Here is an 18092-nt window from a genome sequence, read left to right on the forward strand (position 1 = left end):
TTAATCTTACATTCCATGCAATCATGTGCTGGCAAATAAAATAGAAATAATGTGTACAGAATGACAGTGAACAATTTGGTCCAGATGTTGTTCATTGAACAAAGTAAGTGAATAATTAAAATCGATTGCACATTTCTTGCATGCACTGTACAATAAGCTTCCATTCTATTCAGGTACTTTGCACAGAAACATCAGGTCAATAAAAGAATGAACATTCCAGAAACTCAGACCAAAAGCAAAGCCATTTTAACCACATCAATTACATCCATTTATTACAGATGATCAAGGCAGATAAAAGGGCAATGCCAATGACCCGTTGATTAACCTGAAATCAGTCACTGGCTAAAACAATTTTTTTAAATGATTTTGATTCAAATGATGTTTTCTAAATGAACAACTACTCTCTTCCTTAATTAATCTGGCCACAGCATTGATCAATTTAAATACCATTTCCATTATAACCCATTAAAAATTACAATTTTCAATTTGCTCTCTTGATCTACTTTTCAGTGGTCCACCTTACTATGTTGGTTTTAAATCTTTCAATTAATTGCATATATAGAAGACAGTTTGTTCTAATGCTATCTGGGAAGACTGACTAGTTTTCTGTTGGTCAATAAACTCTTGTAACCCATCAACATTTTCTGAGAGATTTGGAAGATTAAATACAGTCGGGTACAATTGCATATATAAATTCTCACATTTTCAAATATGGCACTAATGGTCTGAGGAAATAATCAGTAAGAAGACAAATGGGAACCACCAAGATTCTTTATAGTCGCTGAGGATATTTTTTTAGCCACTTTTCTCAAGGAAGTTTTTTTTAAACTTAAACATTCAGCCCAATAACAGGCCCTTTCAGCCCATGAGTCAGTGCCACCCAATTTACACCCAATTAATCTACATTCCTGGTACCATTTAAATGGTGGGAGGAAACAGAGGAGTCCCCAGAGAAAACACGCAGACATTGGGAGGATGTATAAACTCTTGACAGACAACGTGGGATTTACACCCCAGTCCCAGTCACAGGCATTGTGCTAACCTCTACGCCAACCAGATGATTATAGGAATGCAGTATCTATTATCTGGATGAAATTCTGAAAATATGTCAATCGTGTTTCTAGAAACATTGAAAAAAAGGATTTAGATAAAGTAAAATGGTGAGAGAGCCAGAGAAATGCCCAGTGAATAAATAGTATGCAACGTTTTAATTGATATGAGAGAACATTGAATAGGGCTCCAAATAATACTTAAGGATTTCAAGGATATATTCATTAGGAATCAAATTATTTATGTAAATCAGCCAGAATTAACAGCCACCATGTAATGTCAGAGTATTGGCAGATCTGTTGAGCTAACCAAAGTCACACGACAACTATTGGATGGCTAATAGGGGGAACCCCACATGTGGTGAAATGAAAGACAAAAGATAGAAAAAGGAAAGCATGTTGTTTGAAAGTTTGGATGGCAACATAAATGGCTAAAATAAAAATTAACCTTTTTTGGGTGAAAAGGTGTGTAAGGAGTGGACTGAAAAATATTTCTGACACTGTGCCGAAATCCACAGAGCAGATGATATGAGCTGTGCAATGACAGACTGGATTGGATTCAGAGTACCATCCGATGCATCTACATTAAGAGAAACAAGTGACACTTCAATAAGACTTGGAAGAAATGTGCAACTTCTTCATGTTCAAAAGGGAGTTGGGAAAGTATTTGGAAGTAAAGAATTTGCAACACCATTGTGAGAATAAGACTGGAACAAGCTTAACTTCTCTATTACGAAAAAGGCACAGATTCAATAGGCCAAACAGTTTCCTGTAGGGTAACTATTCTGTGATTCTGAATTTTATGGGAACACAAAGTTTCTGCCATATCATAGTGATGTATGTGGCACACAGACAGCTTTCCAAGAATAATAAGGAACAGTGGTATCTGGATAGAACAAGTAATAATCAAACAAATTAACGAGGTGTCACAGTAGAACCTGAATTCAAATATTATGATGATTAAAAGCTGAAATTATAAGCAAACATCTCAGAAAAGGGCCTTAAACCAAAGATCTTGTGAGAGATTCAGTTGACAGCATGCACACAGATCTGATAAGATATGTTATCCACAGATTGGGCAGCCACTTGCACAGACATTTAGTGGAAGAAATTTCACCTCTACCATCTTGGGAGGACTATGAATGTGCCTACTGACCATAAGCCAATCAAGATACTTGTTGGGAAGTCCCCCCTTAGTGCACCAGATGGTAGAAAATACTGAACAGGATGCAGGCACACAACAAAAATTTGGAACTGTGCAGGCAAATACATGTTAGCTGAAGTGCTCAGCTGAGCTTTCTTGTGGAATGCCAAGGATACGGAGTTTGAGTCAGTCTACATGTGAGACACATTTCATTCTCTTCATGAGTGCTGTGGGAAATTGAGGCGGCTGTGAGACAAGATAAATTACTTGGCACCAATTCACATGGGGATCTGGCTGCCCATAGTGTTTGCCCATGGCTGTAAATTTTAATCTTCAAAATGTTCTTAGTCAGGATACATTAATAAAAATCCATCAAAAGAAACATCTCATCCTGCTTAACATGAAATATTAACTCACTGTTTCCCTACCCTGCTACAATATTTTTAAAAAATTGTCTTCTTTGTGACCTGTTCTTTTTCCATTTCAAGCCTGCTTCAATTCCACCCCTCTTGGTTCTTGTAATGTTACTCAAGGTAGGTCAAGTCATGTCACCTTTATTTGTCGTTCATACCATGCATTGCATGGTAAAGACGAGATAGCATTTCTCCAGGACGTCAGAGCAGATTTACATGGGGCACTATACCGAATAGCAGTAGCTATTTAAATCTGCCCCCAAATCTTCCTTTCCTTCTTAAATTGTACCTATAGCCTGTTTCCATTCATTATCTTTCTGGGCTTTAATATTGCATACACTGTGTTTCAACCATCCTTTTAAGTAGTTTTTTTTCTTACCCAGTTGATGCGTCAAATCATCATCTCTGATTATTCATCCTTCCTTTTTAATCTCAGAACAAATAACAAGAGTCATTTAATTGATCTGCAGTTGGACATTTTAACACTAACTTTACTGTTACTTTACTGAAGGTGCTTCAATGGGCACAAATAGCTTTGGGATGCCATGAAAGAGAATGAAAAGATGCCATATACGAGACTTGGTTGATTTTTTTCCCCACTCAGATTTGTTTGGAAGTATCGGGAATTTTCTAACCTGGTACCTTTGATGGGTGACCGCATCCAATAAAGCTTATCAGAAATTCAACTGAAATGAATGGTGTTCAAATGATCCATCCTGCACACATACACATCTCCAGGAAGACAGACCACCACTCCAGCACCATGAAATCAATCCTTTGTGTGGGAAGCAAGTCCAGCCCAAATGTGAAATTAAGTGAAACATAATTTGGGACCATAGATTTTAGCCTTTCTTTTTTATGATTTAGGTCTCAAAGAACTGGCTGATGCAACAACCCTTGTCTCACTCATAAATTGAGCCTCACTCAGATCCTTCTCAAATAAGAAATTAGGCAATATAAGCGAGCTTGTCCAATCCTTTTGTGTTGCACTGCCATTTTACTACAGAACTTATTTAATGCAGCAAATGTTTTCAAAGAGGACAATGACTCTTCAGATGTTTTATATTGCTTCAGAGTTACCTGATAGTTATTGAGTTACTAATGAATTTACAGCTGCAAACATTTCAAAAATTCGAGCATTTTTGTACCTTCTCTTAACGATCATTACCACAACGAGAAGCAGGAGGATGAAAACCAGAATTCCGGCACTGATTCCAGCTATTTTTACCACCTGGTCACTTTGCTTGATGGGATCAGGGACCACCTCAGGTTCTTCAGTTGTGGCTGCTAAATTAGTCAGAAATATTTGCATGAAAGCATGTAATTATCGTTGACAAGGAAATTATATTTACTGCTACTTCATAAACACACTTCAAAAGTCCAGATGCAACTCATCTCACAATGCGACCTTTTAAATCGCTTGAGAAATTAAGAGACAGGTAAGGAACATGAGAAAAAATGTCAGCATTGACGAAAAATAATCAATGCAGATGTAGAAAAATAACATTCACATTGTAAAAAAATGTTCTTAGCTCTATTTCAGACTTGGTAACCAGAACATACATCTTGATGTGTCATACTTACAAAGACATTGATATCAAATACTTTTTCAAATAAATCTAATTTACTGAGAACTTGCTGATTACCTGGATTAACTATGATACCTGGGTTACAGGCCATTGTTATTTGTGATGTTGACCAACCACTGTGGTCTTGAATGCTTTCTAATTTTTGGACAAAATAATGAATTGACCACACTTAAATTAATATTGTCAATATGGGCAATAGCAGCCATCCTCAATGGGAGCCCTCCAGCCCCCTTGGGGGCCACAAAATATTTAAGTAGAAGCCTTGTTTTTTTTTTTCACCTCACACAACATAAATATTTTTAATGTTTTTTTATGTAGTTGGTAGGAGATAAATATGGATAAAACTTGACTGTTTCACAGAGAAGGGGGCCCATAAACTTTGAGCGGAGTCCTAAGGGGACCATAGCTTAAAAAAAAGATTGAGAATGACTGGACCATAGTGTCACCATTATGTGTAGTGATTAAAAAAAACGCAAGTGTAGCCTGCCAAATTCAATATATTTTGCCTGATTCTTCAATATGCAGGAAGCACAGACAGTTTACTCCAGGTGAGATTAATGACATATAAGAGCAGCCAGCCAGTGAAGGAGATGGTATTGTTGCAAAAACTCATTCCTTTCTGAACAAAATAGTATAAGCAGTTGCACTCAGTTAAAACTGAAGAAATCTGTATTCATTAATCACCTCTTTGTCACTCGTTAGTAATTAATGAATCAAGACTATGCAGCTATTTAATCAACACATGTTACACAATGAAACAAAGGGCAGACAGATTTAGAAAGTGAATGCAATTTACTGTGTACAAGAAAATGTAATTAAAAGCTACTCTTAATGAATATTACGAAATAAATTGGCCATTATTGGGTAAAATTCATCAATTACACTGGACAATGAAGATTTTGCTTCCTGAACACTCTTGAGTGTACTTTATGGATTTTGGGATGGTGTAAGGTAAAACATCATGAGATGGGAATGTGTAAGGAGTTACCCTGTGCAGGGCTGTAACAAGAAGGGGAGGTGTCCTTGTACTCCTGTTAGGTAAAACATCATGAGATGGGAATGTGTAAGGAGTTACCCTGTGCAGGGCTGTAACAAGATGTGAATGCATCCTTGTACTTACAAGATAAGAGAGACATTGATGGATTGAGAGGCAGGAAGCTAGCAGGGAAAGGATAGCAACAGTTTTAGTCATTGGACAAGTAATGATATGATGATGTTCTAAGCACGTATCCAAGGGTATAAAAAATCACCATTTTGCTGATAACGGCAGAATGCATTCTCCGACTAACATTGTTAGTCGCAAGTGTTACAATCCGGTAATAAAGAACAAAGAACCCTGATTTCGACTCAGTCTGGTGTTTGTCTCACTCATTCATGAACAAAGCAGACCTAACAATGGTGATCATGAAAATCACCTTAAGACGTTCCTATCATGTACTGTAACTATTTTTTTGTGATTTGCTGTCATATTTCAAGTCTACTTTAAGAATACTAAACCATGAAGTCAACATATCATTGAAAATTTATTTTCTGCATTCGCACTTGGACTTCTTCCCTGCTGACCTTGGTGCAGTCAGGGATGAACATGGAAAAGTGCTATCAGGGCAACTGGAATCCATCAATGCTGGTGGACTATTGGTGGATGTCGACTTGAGAAGCTTCAGATGCTGAGTACAAACAAAAATTAGCAGCAAAACATTTTTAGGTCAGTTGAACTAATACAATGTGTCAGCATCATTAAGTGATTAAACATGCTAAATTCAATAAAAGTTAATTTCATGTTTCTCCAATTTCCTACATGATACAGTGAATCTGAAATTATCTTTGTGTTCAGCTTGAAGTTATCTATGATAGTCTAATTTTTTTCTGGAAGCAATCCTTTTTTAAAAAAAGTTGTTGACCAGTGTTATTTTTGAGTAGAATGCAATTATGCCTGCATTCAGTATAGAGAAGTCTGAATGATCGAACCGGAGTGTGTGTGTGGGGACTCACCAATCTCTGGCAGCTGTAACATGGCATTCCTGCTCTTGTACTTAATGCCCTGATTGCTAAAAGAAAATGTACCCAATGCCTTCTTCAGTATCCTGTCTACCTGTATCATCTATTTCACAAAATTATGTACCTCGGTTTCTCTGTTCTACAACAGTCCCTGCTTATTTCAGAGGGGATCTGAGTCCTCCCCTGGTTTAACATTCCAAAGTGCAGAATCTTGTATTTGTCTGAGTTAAATTCCATCTGATATTTCTTGGCCCACTTTCCCAGCTTATCTAGATTATGTTGTAATTCTGAAAATATGAATAATGAAAAGAAAATCATTTTTAAATAATTTAATGGAATTCTTTGATTGGTTGATTACCAGTAGATGTGGTATATTTATTTTGATGTTTGGAAGTCTTTGGATAAGGTCCCACACAGAAAGTTGATCACCAAGATTAGAGCACACAGCACAGGGAGTACTATGGGCTGAAAATAAATTAATAGACAGCTATGAGTGGGAATGAACAGGTTATTCACAAGTTGGGACACATGAGGTGTAACAAGGATTGGTATGAGGAACAGAGCGATTCATAGTCAATATTAACAATTAGCCTGAGGGGTTAATGTCATATTTCTAATTAGCTGATTATTCCAAACTGGGTCTGATTTTGTACATAAAAGAGGATGTAAGAAGATTTCAAGGAGATGTAGACAAGCTGAGTGGAAAATAGCACTTGGCAGATGAAATATACAAGTGAGGCTGTCACTTTGAAACACGGAATAGACCGACTATTTTTCAGATGGGGAGATTGAGGAGACTGATATTCAAAGGATCGAGGTGCCCTTGTACACAATCATGGAAATCTACCAAACAGATGCATCAACTAATAAGGCATGCAATTAACATGTGAGCTTGTGTTAAAGGAATAAAACTACCTTATTGCAGATATAGAGAGCTTTGCTGAGAACATGGCAGCTAAAGTAAACAGTTTTGGTTTTCTCCCTGAGAAAATTATATCCTTGCTATCGAGGGAAATGTAACAGCGATTCACTAAACTGATTCCTGGGATAACAGATTGGCTGTACAAGGTGAATGATTGAAGTGGTCTCCATTTTTCAAGTTTAGAAAATGAGAAAGATCTCATTGAAATTTACAAAATTCTAAAATTAGAGGTTGAAGACCCGTTATATCCTACAGGTAGATTAAGACTACACTTACATTAAGAGTAAAGGGGGTGAGTGAGGAGAGAATTGGTCCCATTAAAGATCAACGTGGCTGTCTTTGAGTGAATCTACATGAGATGGGTGAGATTTTAAAATAATTTTTTCATCAGGCTTTACTGAGGAGATCATGGAAGCTAAGGAATTGGAGCAGACTAGTTGTAATGTTTTGGATCATACACAGGACAGTCCAGTTTGGTGGCCTTGATGTCATAAAGGTGGTAAATTTTGAAGGCCCTGATTAAGTGCATTTTTGAAACTTGTGGGAAGCTGTGGAAGAAACGGTGAATTCCCATGCAGAGATATTTACATCATCTTTGTCAACAGGTGAGGTGCCAGAGAACTGGAACATGGCTAATATTGTACCATAATCTAAAATGGGCAGTAAGGACAAGCCAGGACACTACAGGCCAGTGAGCCTGATATCAGCGATGGAAAAATTGCTGGAGGGGATTCTGAAGGAAGGACTTTCAGCATTTAGATAGGCAGGGATTAATTAGAGGTGGTCCACATATCTTTGTATTTCACAAATTTGATTTTTTTTTGACGAGGTCACCAAAAGATTTGAGGGCATGGTAGAGGACATGATCATGGCCTTTGACACATCTCTGCATGGCAGGTTAGTCTGGATGGTTAGATAACAAAATATAGGGTGAGCTGGCTAATTGGATTCAAACTGGGTAGGTAGAAGTCAGAGGGTAGTAGTGGAGGGATGGTTTTATAATTAGAAACCTGTGACCAATGGCATGCTGCAGGGGTAGGTGTTGGGACCACAGTTGTTAGTTATTTATATTTGTGGCGGTACGCCATTAGGCAGGTGAACTGGCCCCGCTTGTCACACATGCGGCGGTGCAGCTGGCCAAAATGGAGCCATCAGGGGTTTACTCCTGACCTCGGCACCAGGCTCAGAAGCCCGCGCTTGGCGACCCACGTGACACTCTGGTGACGTCGGGGCCCCCCAGCATGGTTCTCAGACAGGTCCAGGGTGGGAGTATATGACCAGCCAGGCAGCCTGCAATAAATCAGTTAGCAGTGTAGCCACCGCTACAATTGGTGACCCCGACAGGCTCAAACGTCTTTGAACCCGACATGAACAACCCTTCTGACTTCTGGATTCAGGAGCCGGAGATCTGGTCCAGCCACGCAGAGGCTCAGTTTTACCTCCACCAAATTTCATCGGATTCGACCAAGCTTTACCATGTGGTCGCCGCCCTGGACCAGGCCACTGCCAAACAAGTGCTGCACCTTGTTCAGCACCCACCAGCAGAAGATAAGTACGTGATCATCAAGCAGGTGCACACTGGCTCCCTCGGCAGCATGCCACTCGGATGCTGCACCTCAATGCCTTGGGGGACAGAACTCCAATCGAGTTGATGGACAAGATGCTCGCGCTCATGGGTGATCACACTCTTCAAGTGCATCTTCCTTGACCATCTTCCTGAAGACGTCCGGCCATTACTGTCCCAGGAGAGCTTTGTTAACCCAAGGAAGGTCGCTCAAAAGGCTCAGGAGCTATGGCTCGAATGATTCCCGGGGGGTCAGCAGTCCCGCAGGTTACGAGTTACGGGCATGACCACAACAAGCCTTCCTCTCGCGCTGCGGTGGAACACCCGGCCCCTGCAAGGACCTCAAAGAGCATAGCGAGAAGCAAGCCATCCACTTCTGGCCTCTGCTTCTTCCACCAGCGCTGGGGAGCCAAGGCACGGAAGTGTCACTCATTCCAGGGAAATGAGCAGGCTGGCAGGCTGTCCGCTGTTAATGGCTGCAGCGGCTGGCCAAGAACACAGCTTTCTCTACCTGCGGGATTCAGTCAGCACCTGATGCTTCTTCGTCGACATCGGGGCCCAGATCAGCGTTATCCTGGCCACAGCCATCGAGTCCCGGAACCAGCCTTGAGGACTTCCCCTCCGTGCAGCAAATTCAACGGAGATCCAAACGTATAGAGAGAAGACCATCCACTTCCAGATCGGCCAGCGGAAGTTCACCGTTTCATACCTCCCAACTGCCATCCTGGGTGTCGACTTCCTCCTCGCCCTGGACTCCTGGTTGACATTTGAGGTAGGCGACTGGTGGATGAGTTCCAATCCCTCCTCAAGCTGCAGTTCTCCGCCGCCTCACCACGCCATGGGGTGTTTCATTACATCCCCACCCAAGGCCCGCTGGTCAATGCCATGGCATGCCGGCTCCCGCCGGATAAGCTCCACATAGCGAAGGAAGAGTTCCCGCATTTGCAGGAGCTGTGGATCATTCGATGCTCCAACAGTCCTTGGGCCTCACCACTCCACCTGGTCACGAAAGCTTCCAGTGGCTGGCGCCCCTGTGGGGATTATCGACAACTTAACGACACGACAGTACCTGATCATTACCCAATCCTTCACATCCAGGACGTTAAGGCCAACCTGCATGGCACGAGGGTATTCTCCAAAGTTGACCTGGTGTGCGGGTATCACCAAATCCCAGTGCTCTCCAAGGACATACCCAAAACGGCCATCATTGCCCACTTCAGCTTGTTCGAGTTTCTACGCCTGCAGTTTGGGCTCAAGAACGCCGCCCAGACCTTCGAGCACCTTATGGACACAGTGGGTAGGGATTTGAATTCTGTATTCATTTACCTGGACGACATCCTTGTCACCAACAGAGACCAGGCACAACACAAGTCTCACCTGCACACCCTCTTCACCCGACTGGCCGACTTCGACCTAACGATCAATCCAGCCAAATGCCAGTTCGGGAAAGAGTCCATGCAGTTCCTGGGCCATATCTTCACGGCCGAAGGAGCTACACCTGCCGCTACAAAGGTCACTGCAGTCAGGGAGTTCCCACACCCGGACAACTTCAAGGGGCTACAGGAGTTCGCTGGTGTAGTCAATTACTATAACGGTTTCATTCCAGGTGCTGCGTGCATCATGCAACTGCTCTTCTCCCTCATCGCGGGCAAAGGCAAGACACTCGCCTGGACGCCAGAGGCCAGCAGGGCATTCAAAGCCACAAAAGATGCCCTCGCGAAGGCTACCCTGCTTGTCCACCCATGCACCGACCTGCATATGGCGCTCTCCGTCGATGCCTCTGCCACAGCCGTCGGTGTCATCCTAAAGCAGCAGGTGAATGGACAGTGGAAACCACTGGCATTCTTTAGCTGACTTCTTTGCCCGCCAGAGCGCAAGTATAGCACTTTTGATCATGAGTTCCTGGGCATGTACCTGGCGGTGCGCCATTTCCGCTATTTTTTGGAGAGGAGGCCTTTCACCATTTTTACCAACCACAAACCCCTCACTCAGGTGCTCGCTATGTCAAGAGATCCCTGGTTGGCCCGCCAACAGTGTCACCTTTCCTTCATGTTGGAGTTCACCACCAACATTCGGCACAAGGTGGGGAAAGACAACGTGGTCGCCGACGCACTCTCACACCCGGCCTTGACTTCGACCAGTTCACCCAGGACCAGACGAGGAGACACGGGCCTTCAGGACTCCCATCACGGGCCTGCAGTTTCAGGATCTCCTGACTCCTCACGGTGAGGGCACTGTTCTGTGCGATGTCTCCATGGGCACCCCGCGACCAGTGTTTCCCCAGCAGTGGCACAGGCAAGTCTTCCACCATATCCATGACCTTTCCCACTCTTTCATCAGGTCCCCGGTCCATATGGTGACAGAACGTTTCATCTGGCATGGGCTTCGGAAGCAGATTGTAGACTGGGCCAGAACTTGCACCCATTGCCAGCTTTCCAATGTACACAGGCACACCAGAGCGCCCATACAAGATTACAAATACATCCGGGAATGGTTCAGCCACATACATGTGGACATCGTCGGACCCTTACCCATTTCCTGAGGTAACTGTTACCTTTTCACAATGGTAGACCGCACCATTCGTTGGCCCGAGGCGATCCCGATGCCAGACACCTCCACGGACTCCTGCTCCCGAGCGCCTTTGAACGGTTGGGTTGCCTGGTTTGGCATCCCGAACCACCTCACCAGTGATCGCGGTGCCTAGTTCACCTCTGTGCTCTGGGCACAGCTCGCCAACAAGCTGGAGATCAAGCTACATCACACCATGGGCTATCACCCACAGGCCAATGGGCTAGTCGAGCGATTGCACCGCCACCTTAAGTCGGCACTTATGGCCCATCTCACCAGTCCCGACTGGGTGGACGAGCTGCCTTGGGTGCTCCTGGGCATCCGCTCGACACCCAAAAAAGACCTAGAGGCATCATCGGCCAAGCTGGTCTACGGTGCACCACTAGCCCTACCTGCTGAGTTCGTCAATGCACCTCACAACCCACAGCAGTCACTGCACGGTCTCCTTCCCCACCTCTGGACCCAGTTGGACTCCTTCACATCCTCACCGCCGCTCAGACATGGCACATGGGCTTCTTACGTCCCTAGCGAGCTGTATTCCGCAGAGTACATTTTTTTCAGGCGGGGCCCGTCCACAGTACCTCTACAAAGACCATATGAAGGGGCCATACAAAGTCGTCCAGCGTTCAGGATCCACTTTCACACTGGACATCAGTGGTAAGAGGGAACTGTTTACGGTGGACAGGTTAAAGCCAGCCCACCTCCACCCCACCGAGCCAGTAGTTGTGGCCCAACCCAAGAAGCAAGGCCGCCCGGCAAAAAAGGACATTGGCGCCGGTTCTGGGGGGGCGGGGGGGAGCTGTGTGGCGGTATGCCATTAGGCAGGCGAACCAGCCCCGCTTGTCATGCACGTGGCTGGGCAACCGGCCAAAATGGCGCCGTCGGGGGTTTCCTCCCAACCTTGGCACCGGGCTCAGAAGCCTGCGCTTGGCGACCCACATGACGCCCCGGTGATGTCGGGGCCCCCCAGCGCTGTTCACAGCCAGGTCCGGGCTGCGAGTATAAGACGAGCCAGGCAGCCTGCAATAAATCAGTTAGCAGTTTAGCCGCCGCTACATATTAATGATTTGGTTGACAGCAAAATTGATGATGTTGTAGACAGTGAGGAAGGATATCCATGTTTAAACATTGTCAAGTTAGTTCCCTGTGCAACTGTATGACCCTAATAAGAGGTTAGTCATAAAGGACTGATGGGAGGGGTGTGACCATGCCAAGGACGTAGACAGATGTGTTTGTTTTTGAGCTCTCCATGAAGAGTATTAAAAAGACAGTTAAAATCTGAAAATTAAGAATTTTTTCACCAAACACTGGATGAAATAAATATTAAGAAACCAAGACAGCTGAAAACAAAAATGGAGGAAGTTTCTACTCAACCAGGAACATCAAGCGAAAGCCTGAAAGGGAGTGCTGTAAGAATGCCTTTGGGACTGGTGGACACTGGCAGAGCTGGGGAGTCAGCACAAGAAATAAATATTATCCTAGAAAAAGTAGAAAACTTGAGCAATTGATTTTCAGGCATCAAAAATGAAGAGACGTGACTGAAAAGATGACTGAAATTAAAGAAATTGTTGAAGACAATGGAAAGAATGACTTGGTTAAAAACACAAGATATGCCAAAAGCTTTGGAAAAAGATACAAAGACTTGGGAGTCAGACAGATAAGGTCTGCTGGACAAGATCGACTACATGAAGAATTTTAGCAGACAAAATAATGTTCGAATTATCAGACTGAAAGAAGGAATAGAGGGAAGAGATCCGATGAACTTCTTTGAAACATGGATCCCATGAGTGCTGGGAGAAGACAAATTCAGAGAAAATTACATTTTGAAAGGGCTCACTGGACCCTCGAACCTAGGAAAGCTGGTGATCAGAGACCACAACCGGTCCAGGTAAGACTTTTGAGTTACTGGGAACGGGAGACAATTCCGAAGGAACCTATGAATACTCTAAACAAAATAATGGCCCACCTGAGACTGACCATGAAAATGTATTATTTTTTTCAAGATTTTAGTCCTACTTTCATTAAGCAAAGGAAGGAATTTGATGATGTAAAAAGACAATTACGTTCCAAAAACTTGAATTATTCAATAATATACCCTGCGACTCTGAGGGTCGAAGTAGGAGAAGGTAATGAGCGATTTTTTTAAGACGAAGAATGAGGTGGAAGATTTCCTGTGATGTTAATGAAAAGACTAAGGTTACCAAAGAATAAGACTGTGAAGAATGTTTACAATGGGACTAAGTAAAAGTTGTATTTTTTTTAAACCTTTTTGTATGTATTGCTGAAAAGTAAATTTTATTGAAATGTTTTGTTCAGAAAAGAGTGAAAACTTGGGAAAAGTAGTAGCAGGGTGGAGACTCCGTTCTAAGGGTGAGAATGGTGCCCAGAGAGGAGTATTTATAAAGATGGTGCTAAAAGGAAGGGTTCTTCTTCCTCAAAGGACTCTCTGGGCTTTATTCGTGGGCTTTTGGGTTTTCATGTTTACGTCACTGTCAGGGCAGGGACATTGTATGTGTATTTTTAAAGTGGAAAGATCACTGAATTAGTGAAACAATCAAAGGATTTGTTGTTAAACAATATTTGTTTAAAACTCAACATGGATAGAATTCTTTAATTTATTAGTTTTAATGTTAATGGGCCAAACTAGCCAGTGAAAAAGAAACGGTCTTTGCACACCCCCCCAAAAAAAATTAAAAGCAGGTATAGTTAGCCTATAAGAAACACATCTTACTAAATAGGAACCTGCTAATTTAAAAAGAGGATGGGTGGGGAAAGTAATATTTTTTTTAAGAAAAAAGCAGATGAAAAACAAAATTATTACTAGTGGAGGAGATTTCAATTTCTGTTTAGATCCAATATTAGATAAATCAGCCAGAACAGTAACAAGGGCAAAAGCTGCAAAAATGACACTAACATTTATGAAGGATATAAATTTAATTTTGATATATCGATGCAGCTTAACCCCATGGAAAGAGACTATTCATTTTACTCAAGGGTACATGATTCACTAACAAGATTGATTTGTTTTTAATGTTTGTCTGTTAAAAAGTAGAGTGGTAAAAATGGAATATTTTGTGAGACTTTTATCAGATCATTCGCCATTAACTTTAATGATCATGATAATGGAAAAAACAAGAAAGTATGTACAGATGGTGTCTTAATGCCACACTGTTGAAAAGGAAGGGCTTTTGTGAGTTTATTAACAGAGAGATAGAACTATTATGTTTCTTCTACTGATAATAGCTTTTTAATATGGGATACGCCTAAGCTTATCTAGGAGGACAAATGATTTCTTATACAAGAAATCTTAAGAGTGAATATGTTACAGAGTTGGATGGTTTAACAAAATTTAAAAAAGAATATCAGACAGGCTTACAAAAAAATATAGACTGTTACAGAATTTAAAAAATGAAAATTTCACATTTGTGACAGATTATATTATATTTTATATAGATATGTTTTAAAGGAGATAAATTGTGGCAGGTTTTTTAGTGTAGTTTATATACGAATACTTCAAAACACAGATTTCATTTAAAATGCCAGAGCTCTGCTCAAACCAGACAGTCCAGGTGCTTTTGCAAAAACTTTGAAGAATGCCTATAAGGACTTTACAATTAGGTGTCAATTAAGCATGCTGTGGAGTAATGGACTATTGTTTTGGAAAGCAATAGGTGAAGGAACTTAGAAGATTAGGTCCAGAGCTGCAGTCTGTGAATGCATTTGGCTGATCCAAGAGGGACATATGGTTTTCTCAGAGAGAGAAAGAGTGAGAGAGTGGGAGAAAGAGAAAGAATTCAGTTCTACAGTTCAGCAGTAGCAGCTGGGACTGGAACATGACAAGCTGAAAAGCTTGTGGAAAAAAAAAACATTTTGAAGATGGGTTATGAGTTCTTAGTTCAGCCTGGTCAAAGCCCTTGTAGTCCATACAAGAGGAGATGGCTGGTTGCATAATGTTTCACTTGAATTAAGGGAAACAGAAAAGGAACTCTGTGACCTGAAAGAAAAAGGTTATAATCTGGAAAACCCTGATGGGGCAAGTTCCTTCTGCAAGACACTGAAGTGGCTGATCTAAAGAAATCAGTTGTAGGTGTCCAACGAGCGACACATCACTCCCTGAAAACTGACAAGAACCTTCCTGAGCGGTAACCATTTACTTTTCAAGCACCAAAGCCTGGTGAAATTCATAAATGTTAAATTCTTTGGACAGTATAAGAATTGCCTGCAACCAGTGAACTTGAAGGAGTGAGAAGTGAGATTGGACTGTGAATCAAATAACTTTTCTCAACTTACAAACACATTATATATACACATTGCTTAGAATTAGAAGGGGGGGGGGTGGTTAAGTTAATAGTAATAAATTAAATTTTGTTCCTGTTTCATGTTTATTTATTGGAATGTTAAGTTAATAACAAAAAAAGATGGATAACCATATATTAATACATATGTTTAGAATATGGTAAGAAATTAATGAGTGTATTTTTAAAAAAAGCAGGTATATCATTAAGAATGTGTTGCTATCTTTGAATCCTTGATGATTGTTATGTGGAGGGATTTCTTATATCTTTTGAACAATTAGCTAATGGGACTTTCTTTTGTTTTCTCTAGCTAAGAACTTTCCAAAGAGAAAGATGGGGGCCAAGTCTAGCCCCACTTGAAATTAATGAAATGGAATTAACTATTTGGCTGGGGAATACACCTAAATTTATAACTAAGATGTAATAGGTTCTCCAGAATGAAAGTGCAAAACCAGGCTTACAGAGATCGAGAGAGATGGGAGTCAGATCTAAGTATTGCAATAATGAAAAGATGTTGGTCTGATTGGTGTTTGGATAGTATGACATCATTTATAAATTCAAGAAACTGATTAGTGCAATATAATTTCCTCTACCAGTTAAAACTCACACCACAGGTGTTCCATAAATCAAAATCTGAAATATCAGAAATGTTTTTAGGTCTGGGACAGAAATAGGAATGTATTTTCATGCTTCGTGGTCGTGTTTGAAGGTGAGAACTTTCTGGCAGTATATTACTGAAATATTAACAAGAATAACAGGGGTGGCTTTCACGGGTGACCCGAAGCTTATACTTTGGGCAACTTCATTGAAATAAGCAATAAACTAACTAAATTCCAAATTTTCTTAGCAGTGGTTAAGAAATCTATTGCACTTACCGTACATTTCAGCATATAAGTTGAGTCATGAATCCCAAAAAAACCTCTCAACAAATGGGGGTTGACTTGTACACTGGATATACTTTTGAGAGCTTAAATTCAGCTCAAAATCCAATCTGAGCTCATTCAGCGTTTAAGTTGAGCCTTGAAAAGCCAAAAAAACCCAGACTGCGACAAATTTTCATTGAGGTTTTTATTGAAAACAACACAATTAGCACCCTTCGCTATCTTATCTGAAAATAACAACACATTTAGAACCCTTTAAAATCAATCTCACGTTCATCATCTGAAGCAAAGATGGCAGCCAAGCACATCCACTGTTTAACCAGTCTGTATCTGATGAGGTAACTTTAGTTGCCCATTCAGAGCCAGCTCTTCAGCGCTTGACGTCCTGCTTTGCGGAAACTGCCAAAATGTTTGGCCTGGAAGTCAGCCTGAAGAAAACTGAGGTCCTCCATCAGCCAGCTCCCCACCATGACTACCAGCCCCCCCACATCTCCATCGGGCACACAAAACTCAAAACGGTCAACCAGTTTACCTATCTCGGCTGCACCATTTCATCAGATGCAAGGATCGACAATGAGATAGACAACAGACTCGCCAAGGCAAATAGCGCCTTTGGAAGACTACACAAAAGAGTCTGGAAAAACAACCAACTGAAAAACCTCACAAAGATAAGCGTATACAGAGCCGTTGTCATACCTACACTCCTGTTCGGCTCCGAATCATGGGTCCTCTACCGGCACCACCTACGGCTCCTAGAACGCTTCCACCAGCGTTGTCTCCGCTCCATCCTCAACATCCATTGGAGCGCTCACACCCCTAACGTCGAGGTACTCGAGATGGCAGAGGTCGACAGCATCGAGTCCACGCTGCTGAAGATCCAGCTGCGCTGGATGGGTCACGTCTCCAGAATGGAGGACCATCGCCTTCCCAAGATCGTATTATATGGCGAGCTCTCCACTGGCCACCGTGACAGAGGTGCACCAAAGAAAAGGTACAAGGACTGCCTAAAGAAATCTCTTGGTGCCTGCCACATTGACCACCGCCAGTGGGCTGATAACGCCTCAAACCGTGCATCTTGGCGCCTCACAGTTTGGCGGGCAGCAGCCTCCTTTGAAGAAGACCGCAGAGCCCACCTCACTGACAAAAGGCAAAGGAGGAAAAACCCAACACCCAACCCCAACCAACCAATTTTCCCTTGCAACCGCTGCAATCGTGTCTGCCTGTCCCGCATCGGACTGGTCAGCCACAAACGAGCCTGCAGCTGACGTGGACTTTTTTACCCCCTCCATAAATCTTCGTCCGCGAAGCCAAGCCAAAGATCTGATGAGGTGATTTTAGCTTCATCATCAGTGTCTCACAATAAATCATCTTCCATTCCATCAACTGCACAAGCTTTACCACACTTTTTAAAAGATTTTATCACAGTCTCTAACTTTACCCCATGCCTTGAGCACGAAGTCACAGAGCATGTCAAGTGATGCAGCATGCATTGCCCTGCCATTTGTAAATGACTTTTCTGCAATCTACATCATGTATTCATTTCTTCACACACATGGCTTGTTCAAGTAGACATTGAGAGGTTGCAATACAGATGTCAAACCACACACACACTAATCATGTTGAGGAACTTTGGGGGACATCCGATGCGCTCTAGTATTTGCCAAAGCCC

General features: G+C 42.2%; 1 protein-coding gene across 8 annotated transcripts in view; it reads right to left on the reverse strand.

Annotated features, from left to right (window-relative positions):
- ptprk (protein tyrosine phosphatase receptor type K) overlaps nucleotides 1-18092 on the reverse strand; it is a 612998-nt gene that overhangs the window by 80693 nt on the left and 514213 nt on the right. For all 8 annotated transcript variants that reach the window (XM_069886984.1, XM_069886983.1, XM_069886980.1 and 5 more), the window contains exon 14: nucleotides 3755-3893. In XM_069886984.1, the coding sequence (XP_069743085.1) occupies nucleotides 3755-3893 (139 nt within the window). The remainder of the gene's footprint in view (nucleotides 1-3754; nucleotides 3894-18092) is intronic.

The sequence above is a fragment of the Narcine bancroftii genome, chromosome 6, assembly GCF_036971445.1.
Source record: "Narcine bancroftii isolate sNarBan1 chromosome 6, sNarBan1.hap1, whole genome shotgun sequence".
NCBI classification, from domain to species: domain Eukaryota; kingdom Metazoa; phylum Chordata; class Chondrichthyes; order Torpediniformes; family Narcinidae; genus Narcine; species Narcine bancroftii.